This window comes from Sander vitreus, chromosome 21 (assembly GCF_031162955.1).
Source record: "Sander vitreus isolate 19-12246 chromosome 21, sanVit1, whole genome shotgun sequence".
NCBI classification, from domain to species: domain Eukaryota; kingdom Metazoa; phylum Chordata; class Actinopteri; order Perciformes; family Percidae; genus Sander; species Sander vitreus.
In genome coordinates, this window is record NC_135875.1 from 10,628,330 (window position 1) to 10,647,769 (window position 19,440).

A 19,440-nucleotide genomic window follows, 5' to 3' on the forward strand; every position below is an offset into this window, starting at 1 on the left:
CTCGTTGCCTGCTCTGGTTGGGTTGGTACGGTTCAGGCAAAATGAGTGGAATTGGGTAAGAATATGTCAGGGTAAGCCAATCAGAGGCAGAGTAGGGCGGGACATGACTTCGCCATCCTGTGAAGAAACGCACATCTCCCCTGCGGGCGGCGGGGCTACTCCTACTACTCACTCTCTGCTGCTCTCCAGTCTCTTCCTGGATTTGAAGTCCATAGCTGATACGTAAGTAACCTTAAATATTTAGTTTTCGACTGTAAATAATCGCGATCAACTATGTCACTGCGTTGCAGGCGAATATGAAGTTCAACAAAGAGCTTGAAGAAATTCAGCGGTGTCTGTGAGCCTGGTGTGTAATGTATGTAGGAAATCAGCCGGGCCTAATTAAATCGACAGAGGTGTTGAGCTGTGACGTTGCTCAACTGCAACAAACGTAGGACTTTCTTAATTGTAAGCCTTCAAATGGCGTCCTGACACTTTTAACTGTATCAAACGTGTTAATAATCGCCCCTCCCATTAAGTGTTTACACTAGATGCTAAATCTTTGTAACTTTGTCCGGGAGGATTGTTTGACGTTTAAGGACCGCAGGGTTGGTAAGCTACTAACTCTTGGACATCAAAGAGTTTAAACTCTTATTAGGCTACGCCTTGTTATTGATGACATATATACGAGTACTGTAAAATCTTAGCATTACAGCTAGTTGGCGAGTTGAGAAAACACAGGCCTGTGATCCTCTTTTCGGATCTTCGTAAAAAAATAAGCAGGGCGTGTAAATATGTACATGTTGGGTTTTTGAACTTAATAACGTGTAAACATTATCATGTAGCAATATGTTGGTTACGGATTTGGTATAGAAATCAAGAAGTTTATTACAGACATTATGAAAAGCCCATCGGACATTACATACATACAGTAGGCTATACCATCCTTGCGTCGTAATGTGTGCTTTTGGTGGGAATACTGGTATTTACGATAACACGTAAAAGCCTCACCAGTGCCTACAAGGGTCCAAAGGAGAGGGCTGGAAAGGGAAGTCAACAATGAAACGCCCTTCATGAAGATACCGCGGTGTGTTCATGTCCGCTTAACCAATTTTAACAAAATTTAAACTTTTACCAAAACTAACAGCTCTAAATACAAAAGATTTTTACTTCCGAATGTCGTAAATTACTCTAAAGAAGTCGTATTTATTAGGCCTGCTCGATTGTGGGAAAAGTCATAATCACGATTATTTTGGTCAATATTGGAATCACGATTATTTAACATGATTACTCATTTTGGAAAGATGTTGCATTTTTTTGTTATTTTAAAAACAGTGAAACAAAATCAACAGTGAAACTACCCTTAATACTTAAGTGAAATTAAGTAAATACCAAACAAAACAGAGCAAGCTCGCCCCTCCCCCTATGTTTCAGTAACTGTCATGACTGTCTGTCACTAACCCCCACCCCTCCCCCAACCATCTTGTCGGTGATTAGCTGGAATGTGGTTTGTTGTATTTTGGTGCGCAGCCTGTGCCCCTAGTGTTTTGTTTGACGTTTATGACACCTTTGTTGTCTCCCGAGATCGTGGCTTTTTCACAGGGGGCAGGCAGCTAGCGGGTCAAGGAGAGATGCCTACGATTTGAGACAAAAATGAAATCGCGCTGAAACCATGCAGGAACTCATAGTGCACCTTTTATGTCTCTTTTGTACGTTCTTGTTTATGTTACCACATCAGAAAAAACAATTGTGATTAAGCAAATTAGGAACTAAATTGAAACCTACATTTATCTTAAAATGAAAACAATTCCTGTGTTCCCTTTTTTTAAAAGGTTCCTGGAAACGGCGCTGCGGTCAAAAAGAACCATGATGACATTATAGTATCATATCCCTTATACATCACTGTAACAAGCCACAACTTTGTCACCTCCAGGTTCTGAAGATGAGCTACCCAGGATACCCTCCTCAGTCCGGTGGATACCCACAACAGCCAGGGGGTTACCCATCTCAACCAGGGGCATATCCACCCCAAGCAGGCGGATACCCCCCACAGGCAGGCGGATACCCCCCACAGGCAGGCGGATACCCCCCACAGGCAGGTGGATACCCACCTCAGGCTGGCGGCTACCCTCCCGCAGCAGGAGGCTACCCCCCACAGGCTGGCGGATACCCACCTCAGGCTGGCGGTTACCCTCCTGCAGCAGGCGGTTACCCTCCCCAGGCCGGTGGCTACCCTGCCCCAGCTGGAGGCTTCCCTCCCCAGGCAGGAGGATACCCAGCACAGTCTGGAGCAGGAGGCTATCCCTCCATGCCTCCAGGAGGTGAGCCTTCAAGATAGTCTTTTGAGTTGTGAGGATTACAAGCGGTATATGTATGTATGTATGTATAATCAGACTTGTTCTTTAAATGAATTGCGTTTCAACGTCAATATTTTCTTTGCAGGTGGAGGCTGGGGTGCAGCACCAGGCGGCCATGGAGTGGTACATACATTCTTATCTCACTCTGCATTGCCACATCAGTAATAACATATGGACGACTTCAGCTTAATCTCTTGTTTGCTTAAATCACCTTATCGTCTACTTAAACCTTATTTGCTCTGTATGACGTTTGTCACCACGGACTTAGTACTTACAGCTGTCCTCTGTTTGCAGCCAGGAGGGGCTCAGCAGGGATACCCAGGGGGCCCCGCCCCAGGCCAGCCCATGCCAAATTACCCAGGAGCCCCCGCGACTAACCCCTCAATGCCTGGATATGGAGGTGGAGCTCCGTGCAACCCTCAGGCACCTGCCATTTCTGTAAGATGCATTTGTCATCATCCTAGGACTTCTCTGAAACTATGTTCAAGTGCACATAGAGCTAATGTGCAGTCTTTCTTATGTTTTTATATTTATATATAGCAAGGTTACAGGGGTTCTATAAAAGACTTTCCAGGAGCTGATCCACTGAGGGATGTTGAGGTTCTTCGAAAAGCTATGAAGGGTTTTGGTCAGTAAATGGTGTTCATTTGAACGTTCTAAACCCATCAAACGTATTGTCACTCAACATTGAGTACTGTATTTGCTCAGTCCCTTTTTGTTACACATCATAAATTGATCCTGAAATATATTTTGAACAGGCACTGATGAAAAAGCCATTATTGAACTTCTGGGAAGTCGTACCAACAAGCAGAGGGTTCCAATGGTAGCAGCGTACAAAACAACTTATGGGAAGGTACGTTTCCTAATATCTAAGATTTGTTTGTTTTTTACAGTTTTTAAATTCATTCTGTAATTAGTTGCTAATCATTGACCTCACATTGCAGCTATATTTAGTCTGACCTTGCTCTCATGGTTTTTTGTTTTGTATTTCTCGTCTTAGGATTTATGCAAAGATCTGAAGTCTGAGCTCACTGGAAACTTTGAGAAACTTGTTCTTGCTATGATGAAGAGCCCTGCACACTTTGATGCATCTGAACTCAGAGAGGCTATACAGGTTGGAAGCTTGTGTTGTTGTCTCAGCAGGTGTTTCAATGTTGGTTTTGTGGTCCAAACTGCACTGTGTGACTCATCATGTTATGGGGAAAATAAGAACAAAAGAAAATCCTCTGCATTTAAGTAAAGGCCAGACAAGTTGAAACTTGAGTCATGGCTGATGACCTCAGGCTGTTCTGTTACTCTGTGAAGCAGGTGTGTCTTTGAATGTTTTACTGAGGCTTTTCTATATGTTTGCAGGGTGCAGGAACTGATGAAGCTTGTCTGATTGAGATTCTTTCATCACGCTCCAATGCAGAAATTCGGGAAATCACCAGAATCTACAAAGCTGGTGAATTCCGATCTTGGCGTTTTTTATATTTTTTTTAATTAATTTTTTAAATAAGAAATTCTACTATTTTTTTTAATGACATTATCTGTTGTCCTATATCATTTTATTCAAAGAAATATCTAAGACAATACATAAATAATTTGACCATATAAATTTAAGGGTATATAGCCATATACCTTTTTTATAAAATATTTTAATTTTTCCCCATCTAATCATTACTCAATATACAATATAGGCCCTTGTTTCATCAATTGTTATTTTACAGATATCTTAGTATTAGTCATTCTAGTTTAAAAAAAAAAAAAAAAAGTGTAGCAGTTATGGCACGTTAAAATGTTTTGATTTTAGGTAGTGCAACTACCCTTTTAGTTGTACTGAAAATGGATTGTGAAAAAGTAGTGTCTAAACAGAATGCAAATGAATGTATTTTCCTAAAAGAGCCACACCTTCCTTCCAGAGTACGGGAAGAGCCTGGAGGACGCCATCAGCAGCGACACCTCCGGTCACTTCCGCAGACTTCTGATCTCTCTCTCTCAGGTAGCTGCTGCACCATTTACACCTGAACCAGATTTCAGCTCATGTGACCTTTTTGAGTGTTGCCTTTGCCAATGTACTACGCCCACGTAATGTGTTTTTAATGCACACAACCTGCCGTACTATATCTAGGGTAATCGTGACGAAAGGGAGGCAGTTGATGTTGCCATGGTCAAACAGGATGCTCAGGTACTGGTTTTAAGTTGGTTTGCTGTTATAACATTCTTGGAAAGTAATTAGCAAACCTGATCATGTTTGTGTGTCTGCGTGGGTGACAGAAACTGTATGCTGCTGGGGAAAATAAAGTAGGAACTGATGAGTCTCAGTTTAATGCCATCCTGTGTGCCCGCAGCAAGCCTCACCTTCGAGCAGGTGTGTGTTTCAACATTGTTGTACTTCTACAAGATTATTTCTTTTCCACCCTCTATTGAAGTCCACCAAATTACTTCTGTTTTTCTAGTGTCATAACTGCACATGTTGACCTTTTTGTTAAACACATATTTCACATGTTTTCAAATATTATAACTGAAACTGTCTTGCCTGCGATTCTTGTCTATTAGTCTTCCAGGAGTACCAGCAGATGTGTGGGAGAGACATTGAGAAGAGCATCTGCAGGGAAATGTCTGGCAATGTGGAGTCTGGCATGGTGGCTGTGGGTACGTTCTTTGCGTCTCTTTTCCAAACCTCAACCAAACTGAAGTAGCTTTCCGAAAAAAACAAGCTTTAAGTATATATTGAAGTCATTCGTCAAGATGTTTGTTTGGAAGGGCTTTCCTAGAAGGACTAAAAATACCTCGCTGATGCCAACAGGCTGCTGTTTGACCTAAAGACCTTGTAAATACTTGATTGATTGATCACAAGCATACTCTCTAAATGTGTTATTTTGAAAATAGAAAAATGTTTTTACAGCTGCGTCCGAATACAGTTATTGATAGGGAGTCATTTGTTTAGTTTTTTTTATAAAATGCACGGAGTCAGATTGAAAACCACAGAGTTACAAATTATCTGCAGATGTGCAACCAGAAGGTTTGTTTGCTGTTACGCGATGCATTTAAGTTATTTAAAATAGGCCCCACCTAAGGGAATTTGGCACCCAATTACAGGGAACCGCTATGGAATATCTTAAAATAAATGTTGGGCTTCATCCAAATTTTGGGCTTCATCCAAATATGTATGCAAAAAATATGTCTTAAATGTAGTTAAAGATTGGTTGAAAAAGTGTAGTTGGATTTCTACTAAATAGTTTTGCACAAATTAAAAATGGCTGGGAAATAAGTTTTACTGCTAACTCTTAACAGAATGGGGCTGAGAACAAAACCTTTTGGCAGAGGCCAATAACATATATATACATGAATTATAATACAGCAATCTCTCAACTCTCTCTCTCTAACTCTTCTTGTCTTTATTTAATTTTTTACATTTTTACAATGTCTGTTGTATCTTATCCCCCTGGTAAAACAAAAGTGGAACATTTGCCTGGTTTTGCAGATTCATACAAGACTCATCTGTTTACATCTGCTCTACTTTTTTCCTAGTGAAATGCATCAGGAACACCCCTGTCTACTTTGCAGAAAGGCTCTACAAGGCCATGAAGGTACACCTGTTCTGTCTATCATCACATTTTATTCTAATAATCACAAACCAACTATCTCCGGCACTGATGTTGTTGTGGGGAGACAGAAAGCAGGTTTAGTGAAAACCCGAGGAGCGTCTCGCTGCAGCCTGCGGGAAGACTTGATGTCAAGCCCCGCCCAGATCCAAGTCAGTCAGTCTTGTTTTGCCTACGTCACTCCCCATACACTTGTCAGTCGTTTTAAAGTTTCAAAATATAAGTTTCAAAATTGGTGAATATTCGGTTTTCTTTCAGATCATTTAAATTCATGGATATAAAATTAAAAGATTCAAAATGAAAACATGGCATTTATCCAAATAATTTCCTTCATAGTAAAAAATGCTAGCAGGCTGTCTTGGTCCGTTCGAGCGTATGGGGGAGTGACGTAAGCAAAGAAAAATTACTGACTTCAAGCCCCGCCTTCCCGCAGGCTGCAGCGAGATACACCTGGAAAACTCTGAGTTTGTTAACCCTGAGATGAGGAACTCAGAGTTTTCTGTTTCAGAAAGGGAGGTTATTTAAACTTGAGAGAGAGCGGTAACTCCAGCCCGTTTCAGAAAGAGCGGTAACTCAACCTCAGTCAGTTACTATGGTAACTGAGCCTGTGAACCTAACCTGGTCGGGAGCAGGTTTTCTTCAAGAAACCTGGAGTTTCTCTCAGTCTCTGGTTATTACCTTGGTGAATCGTAGTATATGCTCCATTCATGCTGCCTTTTTATAGTGGTGGTGCACGCGCTTAACTCAGAGTGAACCTACTCTGAGTTGATTGAACCAACTCAAATCGGCTGTTCTGGAACCGAAAACTCAGTTTCCCATCTCAGGGTAAATCAACTCAGACATCAGGGTTAGACTCAGAGTTTGTTAAACCTCCTTCCTGAAACGGGCCCCAGAAGATCTCACTGCTGCAGACAATTAAAGTGTCCCATTGTGATGTGTTGACAGGGAGCAGGGACCATGGACACAACCCTCATCCGCATCATGGTGTCCCGCTCTGAGGTAGATATGTTGGACATCAGACAGGCGTATGTGAAGGCTTACGGAAAATCACTGTACACTGGCATCTCAGTAAGTCCCATCAACTATGTTATTATGACAATCACAGTTACAGGTTTCCCTTTTTTATGCAATACATTTGAAAATTCATATTGATTTTTGCTTCATTTCTCAGGGCGATACCTCCGGGGATTACCAGAAGCTGCTGTTGAAGCTGTGTGGAGGTAACGACTAAAAGAAAAGGAAGATAACCCTTCATAAGGACAAAATATATGTCCACACTAAAATCATTGTTTTAGGAACATATATCACCTCTGATGCATGCAGTTGAAGTTAGTTTTTCCTATGAAAACAGCCAATCATTATTATTACTTTTGTATTCAAAAAGTAAATATATATTAATAAGAAGATTTTTTTTTTTAAAGACACAGTAGATAGCTTTGTCATTATTGGGTAAAAGGTGGGGTCCTGACGCAAAAAGTGGGTGCTTGAAAATCTCCTACTTGATAAAGAAATTAACTATATAACTATACTTACTATATTATAGAATAGTATTTAAAATGGCCAAAAAAATGCTAAACTGTAATTATCATTAAAGAAAACCTTATTTGGAAGAACAATAGTTTCAGAAAAATTGAAGAAGTAGAACAAGGCGAGTGTCTCATTTATCTAATAAACAAAGTACATATATAGGGAAATATTTAGCACATGCATTACCTCTGTGTTACTGAGGTGAAGTGTACCTCACCGCCAAGAATTTCAACTGTGTATAAGTACATATACTGAGACTAAGTTTCAGCAAATTACGCATGAGTGAATTTCACCCAGCATATATATATATATGACCATTTAATGCTTGTTAAACGTGCCAACATTAAATTCCAGGTAATTTTTGAATGTAATAAGTAATCTGCAACAAAAAGGCATCTCCTCTATTTTCAGCGTCCATGTTATCTAACCAGAATTTTACTCCTGCTTGCAACTCTATGCAAATTAGCTTTTCACATTATATCCTCTATATCAGCTTTACAAAACTCTTTTGTGTTCTTGAAATGTAAACCTTTTCCAGTCATTGTTCAACATGTGCAGACAATGTTGCCTTTTTCCTGAATGCTGAAAAGCCAAAGCCTAAAGACAGATGTTGTGCCTTGTGGTTTATCTTGCAAACAATGTATAATTATACTTGCACGGCTGCAGAAATGTAATCCTTTACATTGTTTAGTTGTCAATATTGTGTTTACATTTTCATAGTCCTTTACTGGTTTGTATGTTTTACTGCCTGTAGAGGGCACTTGATTCTGCTGCCAGTTTGGCTTTAAGCTGAATATCTTTTGCAAGCATACTTTTAACATAATGATGTTTAAAATTCAACTGATGCCTTTTTAATGATCTAACATATTGCCATGTCATAGTCCCAGTCTCCTGAGATTTACAAACGGCCACTTTTCATTTAAATAAAAAAACAAAACATTTTGGCATATCTGGATTGTCTTTGTGAAATGGGATAATGTGTTTTGCATGAAACCTTGACTGGATTTTCATCTCTGAGCCGGAACACAATGAGCAATTTGCTTTTCAAAGCCAACCTCATATTCACTACCTTGGTCTACATTACGACGAGTGAGCCAAAATCCTCGGAGCATCACAGGCTGCACGTTTTGATAAAAGGTGCGAGTAATGAGGCTTACATAAGTGACGCCTCTGTGCGTGTGATTTGCTGTATTTTCTGAGAGGGGGAGACCATGTCCAGGTTTGCTTTGCAGCTCAAGTGATATGGCACAGAGAGCTTTTTCTCAGGGCTACATATAGTGTCCATATTGGAGACACGGATGTCCTAAAATCTTCTTTCTGTTGTGCTCACTGGCCTCAAAGTGCAGCCTCAGAGAGGCTGTGATGGGCAGACAAATATCTTCACCAAACCTCACTTATTCTACACCGTCCTCACTTCCCTGCTTCTCATACACACTCAAAATAAAAAGCCCCCACTAGCCGGGGGACAAAAAGGATAAATATTTGATGTTTATATTTGTGTAGTTTCTTTCAAGCCGAGACACCTCCTGGAAAAATATAGGTCAAAAGGAAATCAGTGCCCCCCCCCCCCCTCCCATTTGGCTCGCTTTTACTTTTAGAGACAAAACGGAGCACCTCCCTCATCCTGATTTCTAGAAATAGTGCTTTAATTATTTACATGTGGACTTGATAGCAGGATGCTGCACCCTTTCTGGGGCTAGAACACACTTAGATGCATATATATATATATATATATATATATATATATCTCTATATCGATATCAGACCTATGCATACAAGAGACGTGTCAATCGACAGCATCTGTCTGCGTCATCGGTATTGGTGGGAGCTGTGAAGGTCAGCCTTTGATTAGCTCTCACACTTCCCATCACACCCCTGGAGCTTTCTCGTTTTCTCTTAGTTAAATAACAATATAATAGATTATAAAGGAAATTTTGGTTTGACTTTTGAGTGATTCATTGTAAGAAAATGTGCCTTAAATCTCATCACAAAATGAAATCAAATAATGTTTCACTCTTGAAAAACGGGGTGCCAAATTACCCATGTTTTATTAGTAATTTTCTTGTTTTAAACTGTTATTATGAAGAAAACTAACAAAGAAAGATAAATGAAGCATTTTTCACAGATTTAACCTGAATGGAAAATGTAATTGTAATTTTGTGAATCTATTGAGATTAGTCCATGTTCTACCTTAATTCACATCCCCATCACTGGCCTCTAATGTTAATGCTGTCTCATAGACAATCAGTGAAAGTAAGCATTGACCAAATTGTTGATTTGGAGTGGATTTTCTCCAGCCGTCCAATGAGGAATGTGCAGTTAGGAGACATTTGGTTGCCAGGGACATAATCCCACATTAAACTTCATGAGTGCATATAAGCAAATTACAAACCCGAGGATTAGATGAACAACATAATGAGATGTAGCTGCAGATATCACTATCCAGCCTGCAGAGCTGCAGCCTGCACGGTTTGAGGTTCATCCTCTCGTATTTTACAAATGGGAAAATAAAACCATCCAACCTGTTTTTTTTTTTTTTTATTTGTGTACGTCCAGCTGAAGAAGAGCAGCACACTGTCTGCCAGAAGTAACATATTACTCTATAAATGGCTTCCACTTAATGTTTTCACTGCATGAGTTTGAGGTTTCAAGGGTGCAAGAGCTCCTCACTTCAATCTAGTGTGGTGGTTTTGATAATTTACATAATTCTTAAACATTCCAAATAGTTTTCTTGGTGAGCGCCAAATGGATTTTCCCTGCAGGAAAAAGAAATTATTTGAGTTGTTGCATAACCACTGACATTGTTCAAGCTGTGCTAAACTGAAGTGTGGAAATGTATAGGCACACTGTGTAACGTATTAAGCTTTAAAGCCAGGCCCTGTGCGCTAGCTTGCTCCAGATGAGAGTTACAATCCTCATACAGGCAATACACTTAAGCCCCTTAATAATACGGAGCACTGTCAGTAATTATGGTATACAAGCTCAATGTAGATTTCCACATTCAGCATTTATGCAGTTCAGCTGTCTGTACTGAGGCTACAGACAAGTAACGTAGATAATCTTATATATGAGTCCATTGCTTTTAGATCATTTGTTTCTTAAGATATGAGTCTTGTGTGACGTTGGCCTCATGTAAGATCTGATGGATTATGTGGAGCAGAAGAAAGCTCACAGAGTGGGGCAGATGTGTCAGGACAATCCAGATGAAGAACAGGGAACTATATACAATCTGGAGGTATATAATCTGCTCTGAAAGATATCAAATCATCAAATAAAAGATACCGGATTTCCATAAAATAATAGCCTATTCAGAAGTGTATAATCCATGTGCTGTATCAATAACTGCATTCACTGAACAGATGGGGCTTTGGAAAGCAAAGTACAAATCAATAAATGCAGGTTGTAATATTTATATAACTGCTTAACTGTAAACACTGCTACGTTTTCTAGTGCATGCACAATTTTGCTGTAGTGATTTGAGAGCAGTGGTTCACAATCTTGATGGCTTGTGACCCCCTAAAATGTATACTTGTGACCCTTCATCAAAGATAATGGCGTTAATCCTTTGTGTTGACATGAATTGTGATCAGTTTAACCAAAGAGCCATTTTTCCTTCTCAGATTGCTTCCTTATAAAGGATTTATATGGGCTCGAAGAGAAGAAAATGAACTAAAAACAATCTAGTATTTAACCAGAATAAAGAAGCAAATAGAGAAAAATCATACAAAATAAACTTAATAGTGTGTAAAATAAATAGTTCTTTTCATTTATCATCTCTTTAATCTTCTTGTAACCCTTCTGATCTATGTTTAAACTACCAGATTACATTCTAAAATTACAAATCTACACATGGAGAGTATTTCAGAGGCTTAATCTGAAATGTATTAGACTGTATATAGTATCATTTGAGATTAAAAGTTCATTCTTGACATGGAAACAACAGTTGTCTCACCACAAGGTCCATAATGTTCTGGAGCATAAGGAAATAGCCCAGCTGTCGTGGAAGTGTTCAAATTCCCATTTTTATGTTGTTTCCCACCATAACTGAATACAATAATAATTTTATACACAACATAATAAACAATTATCCATAAAGTAGGAAAAAGGTCTTCAGTAACACACGTCTGAACACAGTGGTGAAATACAGTATACATACGGACTGTACTTTACTTGATACAGAGTACAAGTACTTTCATACTACTTTATACTCCCACTCCACAATAGTTTAGAGGGAGATATTGTACTTTTTACTCCATTGAATGTAAATGAAAGCTTTTCTTACTTTTTACTTTACAGATAATTACTTTATATACAAGTATGCTAGTATATATGAGCTTTAAATAGCCTTTGATGCACTCTCTTAGATGAAACTTCATGTCAATTAGCTATCAAAAACAAAAAGTACTCATTAGCAGAAAGGCCCATTTCAGAATAATACGCAGCCTTGTCAGTGGTTATGTAATATATATATATATATATATATAAATATATATATATATATATATTATATTATATTATATTAGCCTATAATTATTTACGCATAATGTGTAAGTACAATATTTCCCTCTGAAATGTAGTGGAGTTGAATATAAAGTAGCATAACATCAAAACACTCAAGTAAGGTAAAAGTATCTCCAAATTACAGTTAAGTACACTACTTTAGCAAATGTACTTAGTTACATCCCACTACTGGGTAAATTATTATAATATTTTTGTTAATGGGAATTAAAGCGACGGGGAGCCAGGTGCGTCTAAAAACAAAGCCCCGCCTACGTTTACCTTAAACGTCCATTGCACGGAAATATGATTGGCACAGGGCTACAGCTGCTTGAACGGTGAGACATGGCGGAGTTTGTAGTCTGACAGAGAGAGGCTCTCGAAGAGTTTTTTACACTTTTAAACATGTCGAAAGAACTTGATTTCAGGACGACAATGTCTTCGTAACGTGTGCGTAGCGGAGCTTAAAGAGGCAAAGACGTGTTTTTTTTGTCGGGAAGGACGGAGCGGCGGTTGGAAAAATGTGTTGTCATCTTCGTGCAGTCAACAGCCTTGGGCAACAAATATGGCTACTTCTTGTGTATCCTTCAATTCGGGTTGAAAACCGTCCTAACTGGGTCGAGCGGGATAGTTTCAGGGAGTTACGACAGTAGTACGAAGTGAAGTTGACTACCAGAAACGTAAAGAAGCTGGATTTGTCCCGAAGCTGATTTTGGTTAAAGCAAAGCGGAGCGAGATGGAGCCCAAGCATAAAGAGTTGTTGGAGAAATGTTACCAGAACTTGGTGGAGTCGATTACAGATGCGGACCGAGTTGTGGATGTTTTGGCTCACTGCGGGTCCATCAGTCAGTCTGAACGCTACGAGCTGGGACACAACTGCTCCTCCAACCCCGAAAAAGTGGACCTTCTCCTGAAGATACTGATAAGTAAGGACAGAGACCATTTCGCAGAGTTCTGTACGGCCCTGGAGAAGACGCACCCTCACCTGCACTCTGTGCTGCTGAATAGCACCGGACCAGTGGATCATACAACTGGTAAGAAGCAAAATACTTATCTGGCACATAACAATGAAGTAGTGCATTGTATAAAGGCAATCAGAAGCATGTAGCCTATAGCTTTATTATAGTGATGTATGGTGTGTTGTGACTTGTGTCCTTTATTTTGGTTGTGATCCAACCTGTTTTCGATCCTGCTCTGGGCATGGTCTAACTGACATTAGGGGTATTGACCATATGACAACTTGATTAAGGGCATGACTTTTCCTTTGGGCAAAAAGATAGAGAGAGAGATAGGGCCCAACTCATGTGACGTTATGCTTACTTACACTCACACTACTGTGCTTGTTTCCTTTGCCATGTCACTAAAAGCACAGCCTGCCAGCCTTTTGTGAAAGTGTTTAGCCTAATGGACCTAAAAAGACTCAAACAATCAATGTCAGCAGGGCTGCCGAAGTTGTGTGTGAGTGTGAATCAATAACCCACTCTCAAAGTCAAATGAATGAGTGAAGAATTACATGTTTGTTAATGCACACAGTGACTTACTATAGAGTGAGAGTCTCACTGTGAGAGTATATAATAGAGAATGGAAGATGTAAGTTTCATTTGTGTCCTGGTAAAAGTGCAACTGAATATTTTTCATGATAAAATAATCTGTGTAGTTTTCATTAATTTGAAAAGTATTTGTTCTAAATGTCAGAAGATGCCATCACAGTAATCCCAGAGCCCAAGTTGATGTCTTTTAAAATGCTTCTAGGCTGCAACTAGCAGCTCTAATGTCTTGTTTTGTCCCGACAACAGTCCAAAATGCTGAGATATTTAATTATCAACAAAACAGAGAAACGGAACATCAAATCCTCACATTTGAGAAACTCGAATCGGCAAATGTTTGGCTTTTCTGCTCTATAAATAATGTGGATTAGCTAATCAATTTACCGTCTACCTATTTCAGCAATATACAGCACACGTATTTGTAGTAAAACATATTTAGAATAACCTTTTTACATGTTTCACAACTTTTAAAGGGAATATCGATAGTTCAACCTACACATTCAATTCTTATTCTACTGTGACATAAAAATGGTCATTGTGCACCATTTTATAGAAATGGCTATATTGACATTAGATTTACATATTCCACCTTCATGCCTCATTTTTTCACCCTCATCTAATTACTGGATATCGGTGATTTTTGTTTCTTAACATAAAAACGGGTTGTAGATTAGGGCTTCACAATTAATCACAATTTTATCGAAATTGCAATATGGACTAGTACAATATCCAAATCAAACAAACTGTATCCTAGTACAGACTAAAGAAAACCTCTTTGTTTGGTACAGATCCTCGCAAAAATCACACTGTAATCATTTAATATTTTCTTAATTTGAATATTTTTCAATGAAAATGAGCAGAATGATACAAAAATGATCATTCCCTCCAATATCGTGAATCATATCGCAATCGCAATATCAGTCAAAAATAATCGCAATTAGATATTTTCCTGATATCGTCCAGCCCTATTGTAGATGATACATGTCTCAGCCTTCTGTAGACTTCCTTTGGGATACTCTTCTCTGCAGTTCATTCAGAGTAATATGAGTGTAATTCTGTCCTGTTTGCTCACAAAAATAAACCACCTTTTCCCACTCTGGGAGGAGTACCATTTTAAATATGTTTTTCTTCCCCAGCTAAATCCCAAAGCTACAGAAAAAACTCTTACTGTTTTCATAAGGCTGATTCATTTATCATCAAATTCAGCATAAGCCCAACCGGTCATGATTTATGTCCCAAAACATATATAAGCGCAATATTCCCCAGTAGTAATGCATGCACACCACTACATGGACCTTGCTCAGCACCTCTACTGCCCCTTTGCATTTTTGCATTAGTTACTTTGTTCACACTCTGCTATTGCATCATACTCAGTGAGCTGAATGGTGAGGTGTTAATTATGCATTTATTCTGTCCTCATTATTCATAAGAGAACTGAAGCTGCAGAGTGATTCTATTTTTCTAAGCCTTTTCATTTTTGCGCTGCATTTCACAATCATGCACCGAGTCTAAAACTGAGTACTGAAGGCTTTCTGCTTCTGTAGAGGGTACACATGTTCTGGGCTGCTTAAAGTAGTGTGGCTAGTCTGCAGCTCCCTGTTGGTAGTCACACAGGACGCAAATGGGCTGAGCTGCTTTTTGCTACTGGGCAGACAGGTTTCTCCACTGCACAGCCAAAAGAAGGGCCTTTCCCCAGGAAAATGGTGGCTTGTTAACAGCCTATGTTTTTAAATAATGTGTGCTGTCAGCAGCCTGATCTCCCAGAGGGTGAGAGCCAGATCATCTTTGAAATCAGAACGTTAATGAGTGAGAGCTTCATTAGTTAACCCCTGCAGGTACAGAGATGCCAAATGTAGCCTATTGAAATGATCACCAAGCTGCAAGATTTTCACTGTGATGTGAATATGATGCATGCCTGTACAGTACTTAAAAAGGTGTACCCCACAGGGCTTGTTTGTGTTTTTTTAATAAACAAAGAATAGTGTGTGTGTGTGTGTGTGTGTGTGTGTGTGTGTGTGTGTGAGAGATCATAGCTTCATGGCTTGACATAAGATGCCTTTTGTTTACAGATTGTTCTACCTTTTCTTGTAGAACAATAACATGACCGCAGCACATCATAAGGGTGTGTATCGTGGCTGACATGCTCACTTGGCTGTGCTGTGCCGCTCCAAAATAAGACTGGTAGTAGGAGAGTTCTAATTTCTTTATACAAGAAAACAAGACTGTTTACAGCCACACTAGCGACTCTACACGGTTGTAATGCTCACGTAAAAGAAATCCGAACTGTTGCATAGATAAACCAAAGTTTGGGAAAAATTTAAATTTTGACTTGATAGTTGAAAAGTCATAGGATCACCAAAGTTCACAAAGACAATGTCTGCAACAAATTGTTATTAAGACACTGGATTCATTCTCTGGGCACCATTAATGTCTGTACCAAAATTCCTGGCAATAGTTTTTAAAGTGGAACTCCACCGATTTTTACACATCGGTTTGTTTACAGGTCTTGTGGCGTACTACGACATATATGAAAAAAGAAGTTTGAAGCCTTTTGGGGCTCCAAAAGGAACTGTGTGAAATCTTATAAATTGCCTCAAGTGATGTCACACTGATGTAACACGTTACAGGTATAAATAATACATTAATGCTGGCTGACTTCTGCGAACTGTAAATTGCATGCTGTCATGTCTTCCTTTTGAACATGACTGTTTGTTTGTTTATTATTTAACACTGTTGCTTTTCCTGCTATAACAAGTCAAAGTGTCTGCTGTGAAAAAGATTCAATTTATCACTACAGTTAAGGATTTATTTGCACATGTTCCTGCATATGAACATCAACAAGTTGACACAACTTCACAAATATAACACTTGATGCTCATTTATCTTTGCTTAAATGTGCAACAACAACTCAATTCATATTTGAATGCTCAGCACCCCTAACATGAATTCATAGATTTTATGACTTTGTGAAACTGGATGCCAAATGGAAAAGACTTCATTTGCTTTATCAAGGGACACGTCCTAAAGCTGGATCAATAACTAATGGACGTACACCGTATGAAAAGTGTTAAAGCTTTTAAACCCAAATGACTCTGTTGTAGTGCTGTCAGATCGGAGTAAGAACACAAACCTATTTTCATGGAAAAGACACAGTATTTTGAGTGTTTCTCATTCATTATCAGTAGAGCAGAGTGATTTTTAGAAGCTATCAGCATTTAGTGTTGGTGCTCCTTCTTTCAGCTTTAAGAGACAGTTTTAACTCTGGCCAGAATATGCACCAGGTTTGCTGTGACTTTAGAAAAGAGATCCACCTAAATGAGTGGTGAGGGTCAGACCGCAGCGAGGTCCATGTCACATGACGCTATGAGCTATGACACAGTGAACCTTGCCCATTGAGACACTCTGCTCAAACATAGTCATGGGAAATTTAAGCTAGAGCGAGAACAAAGAGAGCTTGATCCATGGGATGCCACGGTTCCTGAGGCACATCAGTCTTCTCTCTTTTTTTTTTTCTTTCAGTCCTTTGCTGGGAAAAAGGGGTGAGCCATGGCTCCTTCCAGTCTTAATCAAACTCATAGTCTCCTTTTTAGCTAGTGGGAGCTCAGCCAGCCAGGGGTTGATTTAAGAGTACTGGGACGTGGGTAAATAGAATTGTTTGTCATGCTCTCGCTCCTAGTCGAGCGCTAGACTTTACATCAGGGGTGAAAGTTGCTGATTTAGGCTAACTGAACTATAAGCTGCTCATCCCACGGCCAAGTTAGATCTCAGTAAATGTGCACTGCTGACTGTCTGATCATGACTTGTGCAGTATGTTAAACAGCTCAAGCGTCATTAAAATTTAATTTTTTCTGACACACTTAAAGGTGGAGGTGCTTATTAGATTCACATTTGATGAAAAGAGTTGGGAGTAGTGTCGAAACAATTTAACCAACAAAACATTAATAGACTACAATTGTAATAGTCTGTTCATTGTTTAAGTCAAACATGTAAAACATTCTGGTTTCACCTGCTAAAACGTGTAGTTTTTTGTTGTTTTATTAGACAAATTTGAAGACTTTATCCTGAGTTCTGGGGAATTGTGATGGGCAATGTTTACTGTTTTCTGACATTTTATAGATTAAAATAATTATCCACTATGTGTATGTTTTGAAATTTCAAACTATAGCCCAATCAATACAGGATATTTGAGACTTAAAGAAATGTGACATCAGTCAAAGTCATTTTTTACATGAACACTTAACAAACATTTTTGTTATTTAAGAATTTTGACCATGATTTGTCCTGAGTGCCACCAGAATGATTTGGAATATGCTTTAAACACATACAATTTCAAAATAATCAATAGTTTTACCAGTGAAAAAAAATAATAATAACTGGCTTTCAGATATGTTGCTATTTCAAATAACACAATCTTCTCCATTTTTTATATATATAGTGTTGTACTGAGGCTTCCTTTCTGTACTGTTAATTGTGAATCACTGTTGGCTATAAAAGAAGGGGCTTTCATAGTGGGGACTGTGTGATGTTGTCAGAGGAGATAAAAGGAGAAGCTCTGAGGCTGCAGCCTCTTTGGGGCCCTGGCTAGTCAGTATTCAAGCTCCCTGCCCAACTGATAATTAGCCACACTCTGCTGTCAGCCCACAGGCCCGCCATCCCAAGTTGGGGAAAGTCCCACCTTATTATGCCTCAAGCTGGCCTTTTTTCAGTAAAGGCCCCTGAATGTAACTCAAGCTCCACAGCCTTGATGTACCATACAATGCTGGAGATAATCATCAGACTATAATGCAGACATGGTTGAGTACACTCACATCTGACTTTAATGTTTTGTTCGCCTCGCAGGGTCCACTTACAGCATCTTGTCCACCATGCCGTCGGACTCAGAAAGCAGCAGCTCTCTCAGCAGCTTAGGTGAGTGTGGTGCTCATTGTGTGGTCAGGTGTTCAAAAATAAAAACATCTTAAAACAAGTATGTCAGAAAATATTTTTCAAGTAATAGTCATTGGTTGCTGCCTGTTAGACTCTAAGCACATGCAAGTGATTACACAGATGTGAGAAGGATTTAACCTTCACACACACACACACACACACACACACACACACACACACACAGACCTGTTTCATTTAGTCATTCTCTGAGGGAGAGAGGATTTGACTGGTCAATACCACCGAAAGGGAAACAGAGCTTTGAATTGTATCAGTGCGGGGATTTCTGTGTAATATATTCACAAGTACTGAGGTTAATGAGTACAATGAGGTAGATGAATAATGAAGTAGAATATTAAACTGATTTTGGCTGCAAAAATGTGAGCAATGATTAAACATGATACAGTAAGCTAAAGGTTAAGGCTTGTAATGAATGTGTAGATGTTTGGTCCAGTAGCTACAACAAAGAGCTCTTGCTTATGATTAGTTAATATTTAGACCAAGTAAGTTCAGTCTGAGACTCTTGAGCCTTGCGAGTACACAAGCCTTTCGTCAGTGTTTTTGCACGTTTTCAGTAAAACGTTAACAAAGAACACATCAGTTAAAGTGAGCATTTAGAAGAAATTGATGGAGCAGCACTAATACCCCCATCATTTGAGCTTTGTGAACGGCACATGCCACCAGTGACATGCTGACTCACACAGGTACGCCTGGTCAAGCCTCCTCCCCTCCGCCCGCTCACATGGACAGCCACCAGGTGAACGAGAAGATGGAGACGGTTCTGTTCCAGCTCAGACATGTGACCCGCGAGAGGGACGAACTACGTAAACGTCTGGCTCTCTCTTCACCCGGAACAACCTTCGATGACTGCAGGTACTGTTCTGATCTCATGTACCGGATTCCCTGTTTTCCAAAACAAACATTTACAGAAAAGCGCAGTAATCTTGTGTATACCTGCACACTATGAATAGAGGCATTTTGCCTTATTCAGCTTTTAAAAGCAACAAACAACAAAGGAAGGAT

The 19,440-nt window shown here is 39.3% G+C and overlaps 2 protein-coding genes across 3 annotated transcripts in view; both read left to right on the forward strand.

Annotated features, from left to right (window-relative positions):
• Positions 1 to 114: 114 nt before the first annotated feature.
• Positions 115 to 8,399, forward strand: LOC144535985 (annexin A4-like). The gene is made up of 15 exons (XM_078278843.1): positions 115 to 222; positions 1,913 to 2,300; positions 2,422 to 2,459; positions 2,631 to 2,774; positions 2,877 to 2,964; positions 3,095 to 3,189; positions 3,337 to 3,450; positions 3,690 to 3,780; positions 4,238 to 4,317; positions 4,447 to 4,503; positions 4,593 to 4,686; positions 4,875 to 4,970; positions 5,850 to 5,908; positions 6,869 to 6,991; positions 7,095 to 8,399. Exons 2-15 carry the CDS (start codon positions 1,922 to 1,924, stop codon positions 7,152 to 7,154), a joined length of 1,518 nt encoding a protein of 505 aa, XP_078134969.1. The 5' UTR covers positions 115 to 222; positions 1,913 to 1,921; the 3' UTR covers positions 7,155 to 8,399.
• A 3,856-nt stretch (positions 8,400 to 12,255) lies between these two features.
• The window catches only part of LOC144535945 (disks large homolog 5-like), a 38,064-nt gene continuing 30,879 nt past the window's right edge, over positions 12,256 to 19,440 (forward strand). The window contains exons 1-3 of one of the 2 annotated variants that reach the window (XM_078278754.1): positions 12,256 to 12,981; positions 18,334 to 18,402; positions 19,122 to 19,290. In XM_078278754.1, coding sequence (XP_078134880.1) covers positions 12,684 to 12,981; positions 18,334 to 18,402; positions 19,122 to 19,290 — 536 coding nt within the window. In that variant the 5' untranslated portion in view covers positions 12,256 to 12,683. The remainder of the gene's footprint in view (positions 12,982 to 18,333; positions 18,403 to 19,121; positions 19,291 to 19,440) is intronic. The other variant, XM_078278756.1, reaches the window with a different exon arrangement.

Bases quoted from the DNA above. Each gene is read 5' to 3' on its own strand.
- LOC144535985 (XM_078278843.1), top strand. From the start codon at position 1,922: ATGAGCTACCCAGGATACCCTCCTCAGTCCGGTGGATACCCACAACAG. The intron at 2,775-2,876 runs GTAAGATGCATT...ATTTATATATAG, and splicing joins CTCAGGCACCTGCCATTTCT to CAAGGTTACAGGGGTTCTAT. The intron at 4,318-4,446 runs GTAGCTGCTGCA...TACTATATCTAG, and splicing joins TTCTGATCTCTCTCTCTCAG to GGTAATCGTGACGAAAGGGA.